General features: G+C 47.3%; 1 protein-coding gene across 1 annotated transcript in view; it reads right to left on the reverse strand.

Annotated features, from left to right (window-relative positions):
• The window catches only part of dtwd2 (DTW domain containing 2), a 174,528-nt gene extending 160,169 nt beyond the window's left edge, over positions 1-14,359 (reverse strand). Inside the window, exon 1 of the mRNA XM_041186554.1 lies at positions 14,081-14,359. Within this exon, the coding sequence (XP_041042488.1) occupies positions 14,081-14,238 (158 nt within the window). The 5' untranslated portion in view covers positions 14,239-14,359. The remainder of the gene's footprint in view (positions 1-14,080) is intronic.
• Positions 14,360-21,455: the final 7,096 nt, after the last annotated feature.

Genomic DNA, 21,455 nt, shown 5'->3' on the forward strand with positions numbered 1-21,455 from the left:
CACAGGGACTTCACACCTCAAGGCACTAACTCTCACGTACACCCTCACACCTCCATCAGGCTCATATCCTCTGGAGCTCGTGTCCTCATCCCATCCATGTCTCCGTTCACCACAAAAATATTCCAGGCAGTGCCATGTGTCCTGCTCACACCCTCTCCATCTGTTTTAATGCAGGAGAAGCCGGTTCACAACAGCAGGGAGAGGTCCCAGACCGGGGTTGAAGTGACCTACATTAGGCCCCTCCCTCACTTTGAGGAGCGTGTCATCACACTGACTGGTGAGGATGTAGACCGTGCTGGCAACGATAGTGAGGCAGGCGGCGAACATCCTTGTGAGGATCCTGCACCACATCATCCCTCTCTCAACGTAAATGTGAATGCTCTCTCTCTCCTGCTTTTGACTGCTGACATGCACTAGTTATCTCTACTTTGATTCACAGGGAGCTCTGCCAAGCGATGGACACCCTCAGCCAGCCAGTCCCTCAGTTCCATCCACATCCTCACCTCAAGCCAAGAGCACTCCTCCTCCATTGAAGAGCTGGAAATAAGCAGCCTGGAAGACTGGTCACGTTGCCTACCCACACTTTCCACCTGCGCAGAGACACACACCTCGGTGAGGCCTAGTTCTAGAGCAGTCAGAGGTTCACAATCTGGTGGTCACCGCATGGACATGTGTCCACAGCAGGAAGATGCAGGTTCAGCTGAGCTCCCCAGCATTCGGAGGACTGCTGAAGAGGTAACTGTGAGGTCCGAGTCAGATGACAAGCCTCTGGACTTGGCCTTCCAACTCATCCTGGAGAGTCAGCAGAAGGCTGAGGAACATCATGCAGAGATGTTGGAAGCTCTCAGCAGAGTGGCACGCAAGTCGAAGGAGTGCGTCCGCCTGCTCTTTGATGAAGTGGTGCCCACATGTGCGTGTATGGAAGCCTCCATGGGGTGGATGGCAGAGGCCACGGTGACCCTGGTCCAGCAAAACGGAGAGATGCCTGTAGGCTCCATCACGGTAGCCATGGGTGAGTTCCTGCAGTGGGGACGTGAGAGGGAAACGGGGCACCTTGATGTCCCTGCAGGTGCTCCTTCCCATCAAGGAGTGAGGCTGGGGCCCAAGGGCACTCAGAGGAGGAGCGGCAGGTGGACACCACTGAGTCATCCACTCAGGAATCTAAAAGGCTGTCCATTCCCTCCAAGTACCCTTCGCCTGTGACCCCCTCAACCTCATGCTCTGTCACTGCAGAGGGTGCAGCTGGCCCATAGGAGGACAGCTAAAGAAAGCCAGGGCCCCCAAGGCCTCAGCTCTCCAGAGGACACACGCTGAAAGCATCAGAGGCAACAAAGCCAACTATGACACAGGCTATCTCCACCCCTGCTGCAGATGTCAGGGCAGCAACTAGAAGCCTAAGGCGTTCAAAAGGTAAGAAATTCCGATCACAGTTGGTTGCATGGGTGAACATCTTTTGTCATTTTACAATCTGGAAATATATTCACTTTCACTGAATAATATGTAATGGTGTCTTTCAGCTTTATGTACAGGCTTTGCGAGTCCTCCCACTTCATCCCCCGACACCTGCAGTTCAGCTGCACATAGCCAGCCCACGAGTGATTCTGGGGAGAGAAGTGTGCGTGTGGAAGGGTCTTTTGGAAGCACTCTCCCAAACACGCAGATCCTGCCCATGTCACACTCATCTCAATGTCCTGAGCATTTTCAATGCTGCCTGCTGGGGTTCGCTTTCAGTTGACCATCTGAGCTGACCTGCATCTCCACCTGATCACACTTCCATGCAGCTCCTGATCTCACCCACCATGACTCTCGTTTCACTTTCCATTTGGCAAGCATGGTCCTGTTACATTTTTCCCTGTGCTCCCCTGTTTTTTCCCCTCCCCCAGTCACGCATTTCCTTTCCCCACCTCACTGTTGACCCCCCTGGCATCACCTTCCACCTCCCCTCCGTGACCTACCAGCCACAACCCTTTTCTTTCAGGGATGTCCAGGTGAACATGTTTGTTCCCTTCTTCCCCAAAAATCCCACCCCCATCCACATTAACCTCCCCGGCCTCCTCCTTCCCACCTCTAGAGTCCGTGTCTGCCTACAAGTCTCCACCAACCACCCTCTCCGTCCCTTCTACCGATACTGTTGCACCCTCACCCTCCCCCTCCCATCCTACCACCTCACTCTACCCTCAGTCATTCTCGCCATTCCATCAAACCACGCCTCCTCAGTTCACTCCCTGGGAGGCACTCAAGGAATCATCAGAGCCCTCCATTGCACGTTCACCTGGACATCCGCACCTCTGGAATCCTTCCTTCCCCCCTCGGAACTCCTTCTCCCCCCACCCCGAGACTAGGCCCCCCAGTCCTTTCCCCTTCCTGACTCCTTCAGACACCCTTACTTTTTCCATCACCCACTTCCTTCACCTCTCTGAACTCCTTCATTTACACCTTTTTCCTGCCTTACACCTAATTCCCCAGTTGCTGTCTTCACCCCCATGACCCCTCCACCCCCAGGAGTCCTGCCTCCTCCTCCCAACCTCACCACCCCAACACCCTCATTCCACCCCCAGCCTCACCCCCCACTGACAGCTTTGTTCCCCCCTCCCAAACTCATTCCCTCACCAACACCTCTTCCTCTCCCAATAGATCCTAGACCTCTCCCAGTAGATCCTAGACGTTCCTCTCTCACCCCACGGTACATTGTCTCCCATCCCCAAGTTGGACCTTCCTCTCCACCCTCTCGACCATTATCCGTTGTGAGCAGACCCTCAATGGTGACTCTCCAACTTCCATGAGCTGTTTCGCAGCAGAGCAATATCCATGAGAATCCACCCAGCATGTCATGGACATTCCTCCAGGGTCCCGTTGCTGTCAGGCTCCAGCATCTTCTGCTCCTCGGATGTCCGTCATGTGAACAAGGCCATGACGGTAAGTCTCGAATTCTGCAATCTCTTGTCGAGACATGTTCTGCGCCGACGTGTTTTCCCGCTGACGTGGGGGGGACGATCCTGGCCTGCTGGCCTTATAATGATATGCAGATGTATTACAACGAGGTTCCTGATGTCAGACAGCGGAAAACGCAGCCCGCCATTGATGGGCAGAGTGGACGATTGCAAACTGGTTTCACGACGTTGTGAAACCAATTTTTGGCCTCTCGCCATATTGTCCACTCACGCTGCCAAAGATACCTGATGCCAAGGGGCACAGAAAATTCCACCCAATGTGTCTCTTCAACCGATTAGATTGAAGTGCTGCAAATTCACACCCTTCATATATTCTAATGCTGAATTGCCCAATGTACTGTTGAGGTGTAGCTTGTGAAGCAGAAAGACAAAGCAGACAGCAACGTCCTGATTTCAATGTTTAAGTGTGTATGTGCAGAGGACAGAGGTCGCTGAACTACGTATTCCTTGATAATAGTGAATGCTCATAGCCTCACCAGTATTCCTACCGCAAAATCCAGGCTCGGGTAGCTAGAAAGCCGGGGAAGATTAAAAATGCAGATTGATAAGTACAGTAAATTGTAGTCACAGAGGACCCTGCTTTGGAGAGTGAATAGTCACCATGTTTCTTAAGGACAATATCTGTAAAATAGTGAGTTTTAGTTCTAAACAACAAAGGAATGATAGGCTAATTAAAATTCACATGAGGTTGTTCAACTCAAAAATAAAAGATAGGTGCAGCAAAGTAAGCACGTAAACAGGTTGAGAAAATACCAATCAAAAGCAAGTACATAAGCTTGCAATGAAAAGCTGATACTATAATATGGAAACAACCAATGAGCAATCAGCATTCAACAAGAGATAACAGTTAAAATGCGCCAATAAACTCACTCAAATATTTTTTGAAAATCTTTTTGGCCATGATCTTACTTCCTCTGACAAACTGAGGTTACATGATATCAAACAACTACAAAATTTATAGGAAAGTTATTGAACAACCTATGCATTAGCACTTGCTGTGATCAATTTGGTTGAGATAATGATGATCCATCAGATGTCTAAACTCAGGTCCATTGGCTTCTGGAAATGTGTCATTAAAAGAGACTTTTAACAAGGTAGCAGGTTAAAATACCTGGTTCATATTTGGTCCATTACTCCCACAACACTTGATGACTCACAGTCAGGCCAGCCAGTCAGAGTCTGCTAGGGTGTACTGTTTTTAATTCCCATCCCCTTCTTTACTCTGTACACCAATGGAGCTGTACTGAGGCCAAACCCCCATGAAAATCAGGAACAGGGAAAGTAACCAAGGCTATGTTTTGTTTTTGTATAAAACATCAAACAAGGTGAGGCCTGAACTCTTCAACTTTTTCTGGAGGTACCTCTGCTGAAAAAAAAAATTTAAGTTACTATATTCCAGGGACTATTTGTTTTGTAAACACAGTATGCTATTACTGACAAATGAAATTATGCACTTTGAAATGTTTCTATTGCCAAATTATTCATGTTTTGTTAAGTATTTTCTAAGCGTGTAGTAGCTACATTCTTAAAAATTTATCTATATTCATGGCGAACTCAAAGCAATTGTCAAAAATCTAATATAGGTGGAAATTTGTGAAGGGCCAAAGACTTCTCGTTCGAACTCAAAATTTAGCCAATATATTAAGTTGTATTGAAAACAACAAGTGAATGTTGACACTTACAGATAAGGTCTGAAGTGTCTGTTGCAGAGGTACTTAGTAAAGAAGGAAAAATGCAAATTACTTCAACGTGTTCTTCAACTTTATATTTCTTAGTTCTCACGAAAAAAAAACATTTGGCAAATCTTCAAATCCACGCATACAGAGATGGGTATCCGTTCTAAGATAACTGTATCCTTCGCAAGGTTCAGTGCCCATAATTGAATGTAATGTTCCAGGTGAGGCCTGACCAAGGTCTCTGCAATTGAAGCACAATTTCCTCAAGAAAGAATTTTGCACGTTAAGGCCTAAATGTTTTTACAGGGGCCCAGAGGGTCTCCGACTTACCCAAAATGGCACTGAAGCCCCGATTCCAAAAGTCCCACCTCCAAACCCTGCACCCACCATTTGGTGGGGGTGTTGGTGGGAATGGGGGTGGACTGGACATGGAGGCAGCTGCACATCTAAAAATTCAGCTGCCTTCAAACAGATCCAATTTTTATTATGGGATGTCCAAAGCATGACTTGTGGAATTCACAATTTTCAGGAGAAGGTCTAGACTTGTCAGCATGTTTTGGAGAGGTGGAGGTGTGGTTCACCCTTTTGGATAGGTCCAGGGACACATTTGGAAGAGGTAAAGTGCTCTTTGGGAAATGCACTTTGGGAGAAGTCAGATGCCTTTCAGGGTTGTTAAAATTAGACATGAATGTGTGTAAGAAGTGGATCAACTCATTGGGACTGTCAGCCTGTCAAAATATATAAAGCCCCTTGGAATTGTCAAGCCATTTAAATCTCTTGCCCTTTCAATTTAAACAAGTCTGCAGTTTAAAAACAATCAGTGCTTGCTATTTCAATCTGTCTGTTGACATAAGCCTGAAGCTATAATTATAGGATTTGTACTACATGACTGATTTCACAACCTATCATTATCACAGTTGGGTGCCTGTCAGTTCATAGTTTGACTGACAGCTCTGAGTGGTTATAAAGTCTTTGATGTGGAGCTAGAAATCCAAATGCTTATTTTTTTTAAATAAGGGATTAAGTACTTGAAGGAAATGTTTGCTTTAAGGGATAAAGTAGTTGAAGGAATTTTAATGTAGTGAATGGGTTTTTTACCAACAAGTGTTTTTTTTAAATAGTGGTCATCAATAGATACATAGAACTTCATTTCATCTTAGCATGGGTCCTGAGGTCTGCCAATGGTGGAATTATGTGAATTGGCATGTGAGGACAAAGGTGATGAGTGGGGGAATGGATTGGCATGAATTGGCACAGGGGCTATAAAGAACATGGAGATTGAGTAGAGGGGTTAGGTTGACTTAAGGGCTATAGAGGGACATGGAGGTAGGTAGAGTAGCATAGGTTGGCTTGGGAGGTCTGAGTGGGCATGGGTATGGGTGAGGGGCACGAGGTGGCATAAGTAGGCATGGATGGGGCATGGGCAATGTGTGGTTGGGTGAAGGGGTGTGAGGGGTGAGGGACAGAGGACTGTTTTCTGTTTTATTCCTTTCCTTGGAAGTGCTGGTGGACTGAGATAGACCTTTCACACAGCCCGTTTCCGCACCCAGTCACAGCTGTACCCGACTTTCATTAACACCCACCTTCTGGGAATGAAAATTAGAACATCTGGGGTAGTTTTTCAAGAGATAGGTTTGCAGAGCCGGGAATTTTCCCAATTCTGCGCTCCTGACATGAGGACGAAAATTCATGCCTAAATGAATAATGTTGTACACGTGGTAAGGCACCTCACAGTGCCAACCATGCACAGTACTGTATTGAAAGAAACTGAACTGTGTCACACTTTATGTAATGCTAAATTTGAACTATGCACTTTTGCAAAATTTTACAAAAAAGTTATATTTTAATAAAATAACCTCCCCTTTGTAATTCAATCCAATTAACCTAGAGGCCAAAAGTCCACTAGCCTTTTTGATTGCTTTTTTTTTAAGCTGTCAACTAGTTTTAGTGATGTGTGTACATCGTCACACAAAACTATTTGTTCTTCCAGAATTTCTTGTCTCTCGTCATTTAGAAAATATTGCTATTTGTCTTTCCTGGATTCAAAGACCTTACACTTACATTGAACTCCGCCTGCCACAGTTTTTCTAACTTAGAACAATGAATAAAGTTTGTAAAGGTTTACTAAAAATCTACAAACCAGTACTTCCAGACTGCTTATTCTCTCCCCACTGCTCCCAAGAATCCATTTGTGAGCCAAACCCTACATTCATTCAAAACAAAAACAGAATTACCTGGAAAAACTCAGCAGGTCTGGCAGCATCGGCGGAGAAGAAAAGAGTTGACGTTTCGAGTCTTCGTGACCCTTCAACAGAACTGACCTTCAACCAGTTCTGTTGAAGGGTCATGAGGACTCGAAACGTCAACTCTTTTCTTCTCCGCCGATGCTGCCAGACCTGCTGAGTTTTTCCAGGTAATTCTGTTTTTGTTTTGGATTTCCAGCATCCGCAGTTTTTTTGTTTTTACCTGCATTCATTCATCCCTTTCAACTTTGCAATTCTGCCAAACCCCCTCCACAATTGTACCAAATTTAATGACACCCCACCCCGTTATACTGTCAAACGCTTGCACCCCCATCCTCCTGCTGCCAATTGTCAGGGCCCCTCCCTCTAATTCTATGGAGCATCTATTTTTTAAACTTGGCGTGTGTAAGAGTTGTTTATTTAAGTACCATTCATAAAGGGCCATGAGTTTGTCCCTGTCGACTCTGGTCCCACAGGCAAATTTCTGTCTTACTCCTGCAATGACTGGATCCAGTCTTACGTTCACGGAAAACTAAAAAACTACGACTGAGCACGTATCACACAAGTGGAAAGTGGAAATTGAAAACTACCAATCGAGAAGATGCAAAACCTACAAATGGAGAAGCAGTGAGCAAACATCTACCAATAAACAACTTGCAAGGAGGAAAATGGGAACTAATGAAATATTCTTTGAAAATCTTTGGACAACAACTCTGAGAATACAAATAAGATTGCCATTTTCTTCTCAGTCCAATATCGTACCTGACAGTTAAGGTAGTACTTTCAAATTGGAGTAACGAACATCACTTCTTTGTCAATCGTAAAGAAAATCTTGGTGTGTTAAGATACATCCAGGCTTTGAGTCAACAAAAAAAAAAATTGTCTCCAATTGAGCTAGAACATTGTGATTAAAATTCAGATCAAGATGTATATTTCAGAAGAGCTACCATCATCATTTGTCATTCAAATGGCATAAATAAATGTTGACACCAGGTGTCAACCTGGTGAAGCTATAACACAGGACTACTTGCATGCCAACAACATAAGCAGCAGTGACAGACAGGGCTAAGCGATGCCACAACCAATGGATTAGATCTAAGCTCTGCAGTCCTGCCACATCCAGTCGTGAATGGTGGTGGAAAATTAAACAACTCACTGGAGGAGGCAGCTCCGCAAATATCCCCATCCTCAATGATGGAGGAGCCCAGCACATCATTGTAAAAGATAATGCTGAAGCATTTGCTACAATCTTCAGCCAGGAGTGCCAAATGGATGATCCATCTCAGCCTCCTCTGGAAGTCCCCAGCATCACAGATGCCAGTCTTCAGCCATATTCGATTCACTCCGCATGATATAAAGAAACAGCTGAAGGTACTGGATACTGCAAAGGCTATGGGCCCTGACAATATTCCGGCAATAGTACTGAAGGCTGGTGCTCCAGAACTTGCTGCGTCCCTAGCCAAGCTACGACACTGGCATCTACCCAGCCATGTGGAAAATTGCCCAATTATGTCCTGCTTAGAGAAAGCAGGACAAATCCAACCCGGCCATTTACCGCCCCAAATGTCTACTCTTGATCAACAGTGAAGTAATGGAAGGGGTCATCAATAGGGCTATCAAGCGGCACTTGATTAGCAATAACCTGCTCACTGATGCCCAGTTTGGGTTCCGCCAGGGCCACTCAGCTCCTGACCTCATTACAGTCTTGGTTCAAACATGGACAAAAGAGCTGAACTTCTGAGGTGAGGTGAGAGTGACTGCCCTTGACATCAAGGCAGCATTTGACTGAGTGTGGCATCAAGTTGCCTGAGCAAAACTGGAGTCAATGGGAATCAGGGGAAAACTCTCCACTGGTTGGAGTCATACCTAGTGCAAAGGAAGATGGTTGTGGTTGTTGGAGGTCAGTCATCTCAGCCTCAGGACATCACTACAGGAGTTCCTCAGGATAGTGTCCTCGGCCCAACCATCTTCAGCTGCTTCATCAATGACCTTCCTTCCATCATAAGGTCAGAAGTGGAGACGATCGCTGATAATAACACAATGTTCAACACCATTCACGATTTCTCAGATACTGAAGCAGTCTATGTCCAAATGCACCAAGACCTGGACATTCACACCATAGAAGTGTCAGGCAGAGACCATCTCCAACAAGAAGAATCCAACTATTGCCTCTTGATGTTCAACGGCATTACCATCACTGAATCCCCCATTGTCAACATCCTGGGTGTTACCACTGACCAGAAACTGAACTGGATTAGCCATATAAATACTGTGGCTACAAGAACAGGTCAGAAGCTAGGAATAGTGTGACGAGTTACTTACCTCCTGACTCCCCAAAGCCTGCCCACCATCTACAAGGCGCAAGTCAGGAGTGTGATGGAATACTCTCCACTTGCCTGGATGAGTGCAGCTCCCACAGCACTCAAGAAGCTTGACACTATCCAGGAAAAAACAGCCCGCTTGGTTGGCACCACATCCGCAAACATTCACTCCCTCCAACAGTGATGCACAGTAGCAGTAGTGTGTACCATCTACAAGATGCACTGCACGAATTCACCAAGACTCCTTCAACAGCACCTTCCAAAACCATGACCACTACCAACTAGAAGGACAAGGGCAGCAGATAGATGGGAACACACCATCTAGAAGGTTCCCTCCAGGTCACTCACCATCCTGACTTGGAAATATATCGCCATTCCTTCACTGTCACTGGATTAAAATCCTGGAACTCCCTTCCTAACAGCACTGTGGGTGTACCTACTCCAAATGGACTGCAACGGTTCAAGAAGGCAGCTCACCACCACCTTCTCAAGGGCAACTAGGGATGGGCAATAAATGTTGGCTCAGCCAGTGAAGCCCACATCCTATGAGTGAATTTTTAAAAAATTACCCATACTTTTCTTCACATCCAATGATTTTACTATTAGAATTCTGAGCCACGTACTTTATGTACTCCATGCTTTAGTCACGTCTCTAAAACTCTTATTCCTCCCTTCCCAAACTCCACTGTGTTGCTGTGTTTGGTTCCATCCTCTCTGCTGCATTCATCTTTTTACAGATAACACCATGCAAAAATCATAACCGTAATTCAGACCCCAGGCTGTTCATCATAGGAGATTATCACACATATAATATTTTAGGATGCATCCATCACATTTCAGGCATCACACATACTACACTTCTATATCACCATCTAAATTGTCCATTTCTATTAACTTGAGAGAAACTTCCTAAGAACAGAAAAGTGTACTTTAATTGATCCTACTTACAGCAGTAAGACCTTTTAATGTTAATACCACAGAATGGGTTATACACAGATCTCCCTCAGAAGCAGAAGAACACGTTTATACGGTGTACATTACCTGAAACAATACTTTTGTAAACAGTTTTGAAATTTCCAGGAACAATGCACACAGCTCAATGCTCTCTTCTGTGGATGGCTCGGGCAACTTTTTTTTAAACCATCTCAATATTCCGTTATTGATTCTTCACATCTCTGTAAGTGCTTCAGTTTCTGGTTTCCACAGCTTTCACTTTAAACAGTGTGCATATCTTTCAGCTAACCTATCCACACGCACCTGCCTAAAATACTAATACCTCAACAAGAAGCATAATATAAAGGGTACAATTCTGAAGAGGGGCCTGGAGGTATACAAATTGTTGAACATAGCAGGGTAGGTTGTGAAAGTGATTAATAAGGCATACAGGATCCTGAGTTTTATAGAGCCAAAGTACAAAAGCAAGGAAGTCACGACAAACCTTTGTAAAACACTGGTTCAGCGTCAACTGGAGTAGCGCGTCCAATTCTGGACACCACAGTTTAGATAAGATGTGAAGGCATTGGAGAAAGTGCAAAAAAGATTCATGAGAATGGTTCCAGGGATGAAAGACTTTCGTTACGTCGATAAATTGACAAAGCTGGGCCTGTTCTCCTTGGAGGTGGAGAGGAGATTTGATCGAGGTGTTCAAAATCATAAGGGGTCTGGATAGATTAGACTGGTTAGAGAGAACTGTTTCCATCAACAGAAAGGTCAGGAATCAGAGGGCATTGATATATGTGAATGGCAAAAGAACCTGAGGTAACATGAGGGAAAATTTTTTTTTAGGCAACAAGTGGTTAGGATCTAGAATACACTTCCTGAGAGTGTGGTGGAGGCAGATTCAATTGTGGCCTTCAAAAGGTAAGTGGATAATTATGTGAAGAGAAAACATTGCAGAGCTCACAGGGGCAATGGCAGTGGATGGAGTGGATCTAGCTGAGTAACTGGTGCAGAGAGCCCGCATGGGCTGCAACCATCTGATGATTTACATCATGAGCACAGAGGACGGATTATTGGATCTTTGCAAATGTCAAAACTGCAGCAGGACTTTGCTCCCCTCCCCCCGTCCCCCACCACCCCCCCCCCCCCCCCCCACCCACCACCAATGAGCATCTTTCCAGTTTCCATGGCGACCCATGATTTCAGGACAGGGACAAGAGGACGACGTTCCCGGCCAATCAAACACACAATGACCCCAAGAGATCAGTTGACGTTTCGAGTCCTCATGACCCTTCAACAGAACTGAGTGAATATTAGGAGAGGGGTGAAATACAAGCTGGTTTAAGGTGGGGGGGGCTGGGGGGGAATCGCAGAAACCTTGAAGAAGTTCTGCTCCTCTCTGCGCTGCCCCCACCCCCCCTTTACACCAGCTTATATTTCACCCCTCTCCTAATATTCACTTAGTTCTGTCGAAGGGTCATGAGGACTCGAAACGTCAACTCTTTTCTTCTCCGCCGATGCTGCCAGACCTGCTGAGTTTTTCCAGGTAGTTCTGTTTTTGTTTTGGATTTCCAGCCTCCGCATTTTTTTTTTGTTTTTATCTTCTTGACCCCAGGAGATCACCTTGGATCACCCAGGGGTGATCTCAAACTTTAAAAAGGAACTTAAATATTCAGTTACAATAACATTTCTTTGCTGGGGGGGGAGGATTTCAGACCAAGAAAAGTTTTAAGGCAAAGAGCACCAGCTCAACTGAGTCAGGGGGAGAGGGGAAGGGGGAGAGGGGAAGGGGGAGAGGGGAAGGGGGAGAGGGGAAGGGGGAGAGGGGAAGGGGGAGAGGGGAAGGGGGAGAGGGGAAGGGGGAGAGGGGAAGGGGGAGAGGGGAAGGGGGAGAGGGGAAGGGGGAGGGGAGGAGGGGAGGGGGGAGGGGGAGGGGTAGGAGGGGGGGAGGGGGAGGGGGGGAGGGGGATGGAGGGGGAGGGGGAAGGGGGAGGGGGGTGGAAGGTGGAAGGGGGAGGGGGTGGAAGGTGGAAGGGGGAGGGGGTGGAAGGGGGAGGGGGTGGAAGGGGGAGGGGGAGGGGGGGGTGGAAGGGGTGGGGGAGGGGGGGTGGAAGGGGGAGGGAGAGGGGGTGTGGAAGGGGGGAGGGGGGTAGGAAGGGGGGAGGGGGGTAGGAAGGGGGGAGGGGGGTAGGAAGGGGGGAGGGGGGGTAGGAAGGGGGGAGGGGGGGTAGGAAGGGGAGGGGGAGGGGGAGATGGAAGGGGAGGGGGAGGGGGGATGGAGGGGAGGGGGGGGGGGATGGAAGGGGAGGGGGAGGGGGGATGGAAGGGGAGGGGGAGGGGGGATGGAAGGGGAGGGGGAGGGGGGAAGGAAGGGGAGGGGGAGGGGGGATGGAAGGGGAGGGGGAGGGGGGATGGAAGGGGGAGGGGGGTGGAAGGACGGGGGGGAGGGGGGTGGAAGGAGGGGGGGAGGGGGGATGGAAGGGGGAGGGGGGGGTGGGGGGTATGGGGTAGGGATGGAAGGGGAGGGGGATGGGATGGACGGGGGCAGGGGGTGGGGGGTAGGGGAGGGGGGATGGAAGGGGAGGGGGAGGGGGAGGAAGGGGAGGGGGAGGGGGAGGGGGTGGAAGGGGAGTGGGGGAGGGGTGGAAGGGGGAGGGGGGTAGGGGGAGGGGGAGGGGTAGAGGGGAGGGGGAGGGGTAGAGGGGAGGGGGAGGGGGGGAGGGGGAGGGGGGTGGAAGGAGGGGTGGAAGGGGGAGGCGTAGGGGATGGAAGGGGGAGGGGGATGGGATGGAAGGGGGAGGGGGGGTGGGGGGTAGGGGAGGGGGGATGGAAGGGGGAGGGGATGGAAGGGGGAGGGGATGGAAGGGGAGGGGGGTGGGGGGTAGGGGAGGGGGGATGGAAGGGGGAGTGGGGGGAGGGGTGGAAGGGGGAGGGGAGGGGATGGAAGGGGGAGGGGGGATGGAAGGGGAGTGGGGGGAGGGGTGGAAGGGGGAGGGGGAGGGGATGGAAGGGGGAGGGGGGATGGAAGGGGAGTGGGGGGAGGGGTGGAAGGGGGAGGGGGAGGGGATGGAAGGGGGAGGGGGGATGGAAGGGGAGTGGGGGGAGGGGTGGAAGGGGGGGAGGGGTGGAAGGGGGGGAGGGGTGGAAGGGGGGGAGGGGGATGGGGAGGGGTAGAGGGGAGGGGAGGGGTAGAGGGGAAGGGGAGGGGTAGGGGGAGGGGGAGGGGTAGGGGGTGGAAGGGTAGTGGGGGGAGGGGTGGAAGGGGGAGGGGGTGGGGGGTAGGACGGGGAGGGGTAGGGGGGGAGGGGGAGGGGTAGAGGGGAGGGGGAGGGGTAGAGGGGAGGGGGGAGGGGGAGGGGGAGGGGGAGGGGGTGGAAGGGGAGTGGGGGGAGGGGTGGAAGGGGGAGGGGGAGGGGGGTAGGGGGGAGGGGATGGAAGGGGATGGAAGGAGGGGGGAGGGGTGGAAGGGGAGGGGGAGGGGTGGAGGGGGGAGGGGGAGGGGTAGGGGGGGAGGGGGAGGGGGCTGGTAGGGGGGAGGGGGGGAGGGGTAGGGGGTAGGGGGGAGGGGGAGGGGTAGAGGGGAGGGGTAGGGGGGAGGGGGGGGGTAGGGGGGAGGGGGAGGGGGGTGGAAGGGGGAGGGGTAGGGGGAGGGGGAGGGGATGGAAGGGGGAGGGGGAGGGGCGGGGAAGGAGGGGGGGAGGGGGAGGGGGAGGGGGAGGGGGGAGGGGGAGGGGGAGGGGGAGGGGGGGTGGGAGGGGGAGGGGAGGGGAGGGGGGTGGAAGGGGAGGGGAGGGGGGTGGAAGGGGAGGGGTAGAGGGGAGGGGTAGGGGGGAGGGGGATTGCATTTTGAGACACTGAGCCCCCCTCACGTGCAGCTGGGGCGGACTCTCTGGGTCACCGAGGCCGGGCTCAGGCCTGACTCCCCGCGGCAGACGTCGCTTTCCGGGTACCTGCACCGTGAGCACGTCGGCCTCTTCTTGCCCGCCGCCCCCTCCACCGGCAACTCCGACAGTTCCTGCAACACGTTTCGCTCTTCCTCCGCACCTTCTGAGTCGTCGTCGTCCGCCGCCGCCGCCGCCGCCGCCGCCGCCACCCTATCGGGCTCCATGGCTGCCACACGAGCGCTGCTGGGACCGTCGTTCCCCCCCCCGGACCGTCAGAGAGAGAGAGAGAGAGCAGAGCAATACACCGGGGCCACCGGCAGGAGGCGCAGCAGACACAGGTTTCATCGTCACCATCAAGAAGTGGCACAAACTCTTGTCTTACTTTAGATCTTGAACTCCCTCCTCCATCCCCATCCCCTTTTCCGTTTCTTCCCTCTCCCTTTTTGTTTTTTTTTTTCCCAATAGTTTATATAGATTTTTCTTTTCCCACCTAATTTCCATTATTTTAAAATCTATACCTTTTATGCCCTTTTAGTCTTATTTCACCCCCTCCCACAGCTATCTGTACCTTGCGTGTCCCGCCATCCATTCTTAATTAGCACATTCTCTTAGATAATATCACCACCTTCAACACCTCTTTGTTCTTTTGTCTGTGACATCTTTTGATTATCTTTCTGCTTGCTTGTCCCGACAACCACCAACCACCACCCCTGCCCCCCCCCCCCCAACTTCTCTCCCCCCACCTTAAACCAGTTTATATTTCACCCCTCTCCTAATTTTACTCAGTTCTGTTGAAGGGTCATGAGGACTCGAAACGTCAACTTTGTTCTTCTCCGCCGATGCTGCCAGACCTGTTGAGTTTTTCCAGGTAATTCTGTTTTTGCTTTAGAAAAGGGAGGCCGTTGGGCACGTCAAATCTGCTGGCTTTCTGAAGGAGAAACTCAGCTCGTGCCATTCATTCTTCGGCCTCTTCCCTCAATCCTGCACATTCTTCCTTTTCAGAGAATAATCGAATTCTCTTTTGATGGCCTGGATTGAACCTTCCAGATCCTAATTACTTTCTGTGTGAAAAAGTTTTTTTTGTCATGTGACCATTGCTTCTTTTGCCAATTACCTTAAATCTGTGCGCACTGGTTCTTGATCGTTCCACCAATGGGAACAGTTTCTCTCTATCTGCTCTGTCCAGACCTCTCATGACTTTGAATACCATGAATACCAAATCTCCACTCAACCTCTTTTCCAGGTAAAACAATTCCAACTTTTCTAATCTATCTATGTAACTGAAGTTCCTCATCCCTGGAACCATTTTTGTGAATCTTTCCTGCACTCTTTTTAATGCCTTTACAGATCCTTTCTAAAGCGTGGCACCTGGAACCGGATGCAATACTCCATGCTTTATTAACCATTTTCTCAACCTGAACTGTCACCTCAATGATTTATGCCCATATACACCCGGGTCCCTCTGCTCCTGCACCTTCTTGAGAATTGTACCCTTTATTTTATGCTGTCTCTCCATGTTCTTTCTACTAAAATGAATCACTTCACACTCCTCTGCATTAAATTTCATCTGCTATTTAGCCGTCCATTCCACCAACTTGTCTATATCATTTTGAAATTGTATACCCATCCTTCACACTATTTACAATGCTTCCAAGTTTTGTGTTGTCCCCAAATTTTGAAATTGTACTTTGTACACCAAGGTTGAGGGTGTTTAATGCATCAGGGAAGCAAAAGCCAATGTAGATTAATGAAAACATTGGGTAAATGGAATTAAGATACAGATCAGCCATGATCTAAATGACTGGTGGAACAGGCTGAAGGAGCTGAATGACCTGCTCCTGTTTCTATTTTCCCAGTAATGACATTTGAACAGGACACAATGCATATGGCAGAGTTTTGGAACAACAAAGTTGAAAATACATAGTACTTTGTTAGCGTTCGTAAAGGGAAAAAAACAGGGATAATGTTTGGGTGTAAACTTTTTTCTCTTTACAGCTGCTGATGAACTTACATATTTCCATCATTTTCAATGTTTATTTTAGTTACGTTTTTTCTTCAGTTGTAGTTAACCACCAAAGTCCAGCTTGTGCATCCTGTCCTGCTCAAATATTATTCATAGGAATATAGGAACAGGAGCAGGTCATTCAGCTCCTTAAGCTTGTTCCACCAGTCATTTAGATCATGGCTGATCTATATCTTAAGTCCATTTACCCATTCATGTCCACAGCCGTCTTGCCCCTGGCCTCAAATACAATCCATTCTTATTAAGCGTTAGGACACATATCCCCTCAAAAGCGGTGTATGCTTTGCCAGCAGGGGTAGCATTAGGATAACGAGATTACAGTAATGTAAAACAAAGGAATGAAGATACTTTGCTAATCTAAAAATGTGTTAAAAATAAAATCCACATAATTCATAATCTACGCTCTGGCTTTCATTCCCCCAGTGTATTAAATTTGAAATCCTCATTCATGAAGATTACAAAAAGAGAATTTACTACCCAAGCCGAGGTGAGAAAGGAGGTAACTGATACAGTCGAGGAACTTGCAACTGAGAGGGAGCAGGCGTTGGAAAGGTTATCTTTACTTAAGGTACCAGGACCGGATGAGATGCATCCAAGGGTACTGAGAGAAGTGAGGGTGGAAATTGCTGGGGCATTGGTGATAAAACTCCAATCTTCCTTAGACACAGGGGAGGTGCCAGAGGACTGGAGAACCGAGAATGTTATACCCGTGTTCAAAAAGGTGTGCAAGGATAAAGCTGGCAACTACAGACGAGTCGATTTGGCCTCACTGGTAGGGAAACTTCTGGAAACTATAGTACTGGATAAAATCAATAATTGCTTAGATAAGTGCAGGATAATTAAGGAAAGCCAGCATGGATTCATGAAGGGAAAATCATGTTTAACTAACTTGCTGGAGTTTTTTGAGGAGGTAACAGAGAAGGTTGATAAAGGAAACACTGTTGATGTGGTGTACATGGATTTTCAAAAGGCATTTGATACAGTGCCACACAACAGACTTGTGAGCAAAATTCTAGCTCATGGAATAAAAAGGAAAATAGGCATTTGGAAAAGAAATTTGTTGAGTGTCAGGAAACAGAGAGTAGTGATAAATGGTTGTTTTTCAGATTGGAAGACAGTTTGTAATGGAGTTCCCCAGGGGTCAGTGTAGGGACCCTTGATCTTCCTGAGATATATGAATGACCTAGACTGTGGTGTGCAGGGCATGATTTCAAAATTTGCAGATGATACGAGGATTGGAAATGTTGTCAACTGTGATGGGGATAGTCTTGAACTTCAAAAGGACATAAACATGGTGGATTGGACAGACATGTGGCAGATGAAGTTCAAGCAGAGAAGTGTGAGATGATTTGCTCTGGCAGGAAAAATATGGTGAGACAGATTAAAATAAAGGGAGAGCCTCTAAAGGAGGTGCAGGTAAAGAAAGTGTGTATGTACATAGGTCATTGAAGGTGGAAGGACATGTTGAGAGAGTAGTTAATAAAGCATATAGTATCTTAGGCTTTATTAATAGAGGCAGTGAGCACAAAAGTCAGGAGGTCATGTTGAACTTGTGTAAGATACTAGTTAGACCTCATCTGGAGTACTGCATCCAGTTCTGGGCGCTATACTTGAGGAAGGATGTGAAGGCATTGGAGAGAGTACAGAGGAGATTCATAAGAATGATTCCAGGGATAAAGAACTGTAGCAATGAGGGTAGATTGGAGAGGTTGGGACTCTTTTCCTTGGTGAAAAGAAGGCTGAGAGGGGATTTGATAGAGGTATTCAAGATCCTGAGGGGTATGAACAGGGTAAATGGTGCGAACTCAAGAGAACTTCAAGAACTAGAGGATACAAATTCAAAATAATTGGCAAAAGGAGTAAATGTGATGTGAGGAAAAATGTTTTCACCCAGAGGGTTGTTGGAGTCTGGAACAAACTTCCTGAAAGGATGGTAGAAGCAGTTTGGATCGAGGTATTCAAAACGGAATTGGATCGCTACCTGAAAAGAAAGAATGTGCAAGGTTATGGGGATAAGATAGGGGAGTGGGACTAGGTAGAATGCCCTTTCAGAGAGTCAGTACAGACTCAATGGGCTGAATGGCCTCCTTCTGCACTGTAAATATACTGTGATAACATTAGATCTTAATCCATCCTATTTTTGCAATCTCCATTTGCCCTGCACTCCCTCCAGTTCAAATACTGCATTCCTCTGACTGGCATTTTGCACATTTTCTGTCTCATCAATTGTTTTTTTTAATTTATTCATGAGTTGAGGGCTTCGCTGGCTGGGCCAGCATTTATTCCCCATCCCTAGATGCTCTTGTGTCAGAGCTGACACCCATCTGGCTCCCAATTTCTACATTTTCCCCTAAACTTCTGAATCTTATTCTCCTCCTTTAAAAATCATCTCTTTGACCAAGCCTTCAGTCATATCTCCTATTGGTCTCTTCCTGGCTTGATGCCCATTTTCCTTGCAATAAGCTCAGAAGCACCTTGGAACATTCCTTGTGTTAATGGGGCCAGGTGAATGTGAGTTATCGAAGGAAACTACTTATACCTGTGAATTCAGTATTTTCCATGTATAAAAAGGATCAAATTAGGCAACAAATTAGAGTACAAATTTCATGCAAATATCCTAACAATATTCTTCGAAAAATGTGCATAAAATATGATCTCTTTAAATGTCGCAACTTTGATACTTCGCACTTGTATTCATCTGATTAATTTTGGATTTAGGCAAACTGCCAGCTACCTTCAGATTATGGAATTGCTTCCAACATGCAAATTCAAATAAATATTATAATCAAGCTTTTCTGGCTTATCCTTTGAATTAAGCATATTTAAATATATATAACAAAACCTACGGAAGCAATTTGGCCCTGGGCTCTCGTTTACTTTTTGAAAGATCAGTCTTTGAAAGATCAGCCCTTTTAGCATAGCCATAGATCTATGAAATTTGAGATAAAAGTAGATGACACTGTGGCAGTACTGTTTACAAAAACGTACTTACCATTGGTTAGACGGGATCAAGTGACATGGCCATCTGAATGCAACTTCTATTTGAGCTAACTCTCCCCATTCCTTCATAACCTCTCCCATGCTGCTTTACTCACAAGTCACTTTGTTCAGACTTGAACCTGAAATTTCTCCCTCCCATCTGCCTACTCCATTTGTGTCTATTGAGTTTTGGCTTTAGGCAACAGCCAGCCCAGTTTGCTGCCTGATTTTCTTACCCCTCCCTCCTGACATCTCGGTCATCTCTCCAGCAAATCTTTAGGGCTGCCACATCCATTCCCTTACACAGCTAGTCCTTTAGCAGTAATTTCAGTCCTTTAACCACAGCCATCATGCCCCTGGCCTCAAATACAATCTATTCTTATTGAGTTTTAGGACACATATCCCTTCATAAGCAGTGTATGTTTTGCCAGCAGGTGTAGCGTTCGGATAAAAAGATTACAGTATTTTAAAATAAAGGAACTAAAATACTTTGCTAAGTCAAAGTAAGATCCACAGAATTTACATAGTGCTCAAAGCCTTTTCTGTAAACTGAACAGATCTTAATATATAAAGATCAAAATATACAGAGTCCAGGCTGTGCTTTTCAATTTAGTAAAAGTGATTGAATTTCCAAAAGAGCCTCAGTCTGCAACTACAGGGTGTTCTGAACAGACCTGATATCAAATTAAGGAGGTAGTATTTAGGAACATTGGTCAAACGTAGGGACACCAAATCAAACGTTTCCACAGGTCCTCTTCACTATGCAGGGTTCTCATGCAATGGTTAGCTTTGGGGCCCCTGCATTTTACTGGACTATGATACACAATACTAGCTATATAATTTGGTGTCAAGTCCACTCGGGGCTTCTAACTGGTTTGCTATTGCACACATTTCACATCTCCAACACAGCTCCTGTCCTGCCTTGGTCATGCTACATTAAACTTTAAACTAACCTCACTCATCCTTGTTTCAATTCAGCTTGAGCCACTCTCCCACATCATAATCCACTGGCTTTATGACCCTCCTCCTCCACCATCCATTAACTTGCAGCCCCCTACCCTAGTCATCAGACCTATCATCCTCTCTTCCTGATGATTTCCCAGCACTGTCGTGAGGAACGGGCACTTACTATTTTAAAATACTTATAAGTGATTACACAGTGCCTATAAAGTATTATCCTATAAGTGCTTGAACAAACAAAAAGCAGTTTTCCCATCTTAGTGTTAGCAAGCAGACTTATAATTTTACAAACCCTACTGCTTTGGTAGGGTGGAGTAGGGAGGGGCAGTCATTCTCCCCTCACCTCTGGAATTCAGGTCCTTTGTCCATATTAGGACAAAGGTTATAATGAGTTCAGGAGCTGAGTGGTCCTGCCGGAAAGTTTCTTCATGCAAATTCATTGGAAGTGCTCAAAGCTGCTGTTTATATTTTTAGATGCAGCTCTATTGCTTTTAAGTCCTGTTGCGGGTGTTTGATGTTTCTTAGCCCCGCTCAGTGCCAGGAAGAAGCTGAAAATTTGCGCATCCTGTTGTGAATGGTAGTCAATAATCAAACAACCAGAGGATGAGATTCCACAAACATCCGCATCCTCAATGATGGAAGAGCCAAACACTTCAGGTCAAGAGGCAAGGCTGAAGCATTTGCAAACATCTTCAGCCAGAAATGCTGAGTAAATGATCCATCTCAGCCTGCTTTTGAGGTCCCCAGCATCACACATACCAGTCTGCAGCTAATTTGATTTATTCCACGTGATATCAAGGAACAGCTGAAGGCACTAGATACTGCAGAGGCCCTGACAACATCCTGGCAGTAGTACTGAAGACTTGTGTTCCAGAACAGCTACAACACTGGCATCTACCCAACAACGTTGAAAATTGGCCACATATGTACTCTCCACAAAAGGTAGGACAAATCCAATCTGGCCAATTACTGCCCCATCAGTAAACTCTCAATCATCAGCAACATGATGGAAAGTGCCTTCGACAATGCTATCAAGTGGTACTTACACAGCAATAGCCTGCTTATCGATGCTCAGTTTGAATTCCGCAAGGACCACTCAGCTCCTGAACTCATTATAACCTTTGTCCTAATATGGACAAAAGACCTAAATTCCAGAGGTGAGGTGAGAATGACTGCCCTTGACATCAAAACAGCATTTGACCTGGTGTAGCATCAAGAAGCCCTAATGAAATTGAAGTCAGTATGAATAATGGGGGGAAAGTCCCCACTAGTTGGAGTCATATCTAGCCAAAAGAAAGATGGTTGTGTTTGTTGGAGGTCAATCATCTCAGTCCCAGTATATCACTGCAGGAATTCTTCAGGGTTGTGCCCAGACCCAACTACCTCCAGCTGCTTTTAGCAATGAACGTCCCTCCATCATAAAGTCAGAAGTAGGGATGTTCACTGATGGTTTACGTTCATTAGCATTCACAACTCCTC

Source organism: Carcharodon carcharias, chromosome 4 (genome assembly GCF_017639515.1).
Source record: "Carcharodon carcharias isolate sCarCar2 chromosome 4, sCarCar2.pri, whole genome shotgun sequence".
NCBI lineage: Eukaryota > Metazoa > Chordata > Chondrichthyes > Lamniformes > Lamnidae > Carcharodon > Carcharodon carcharias.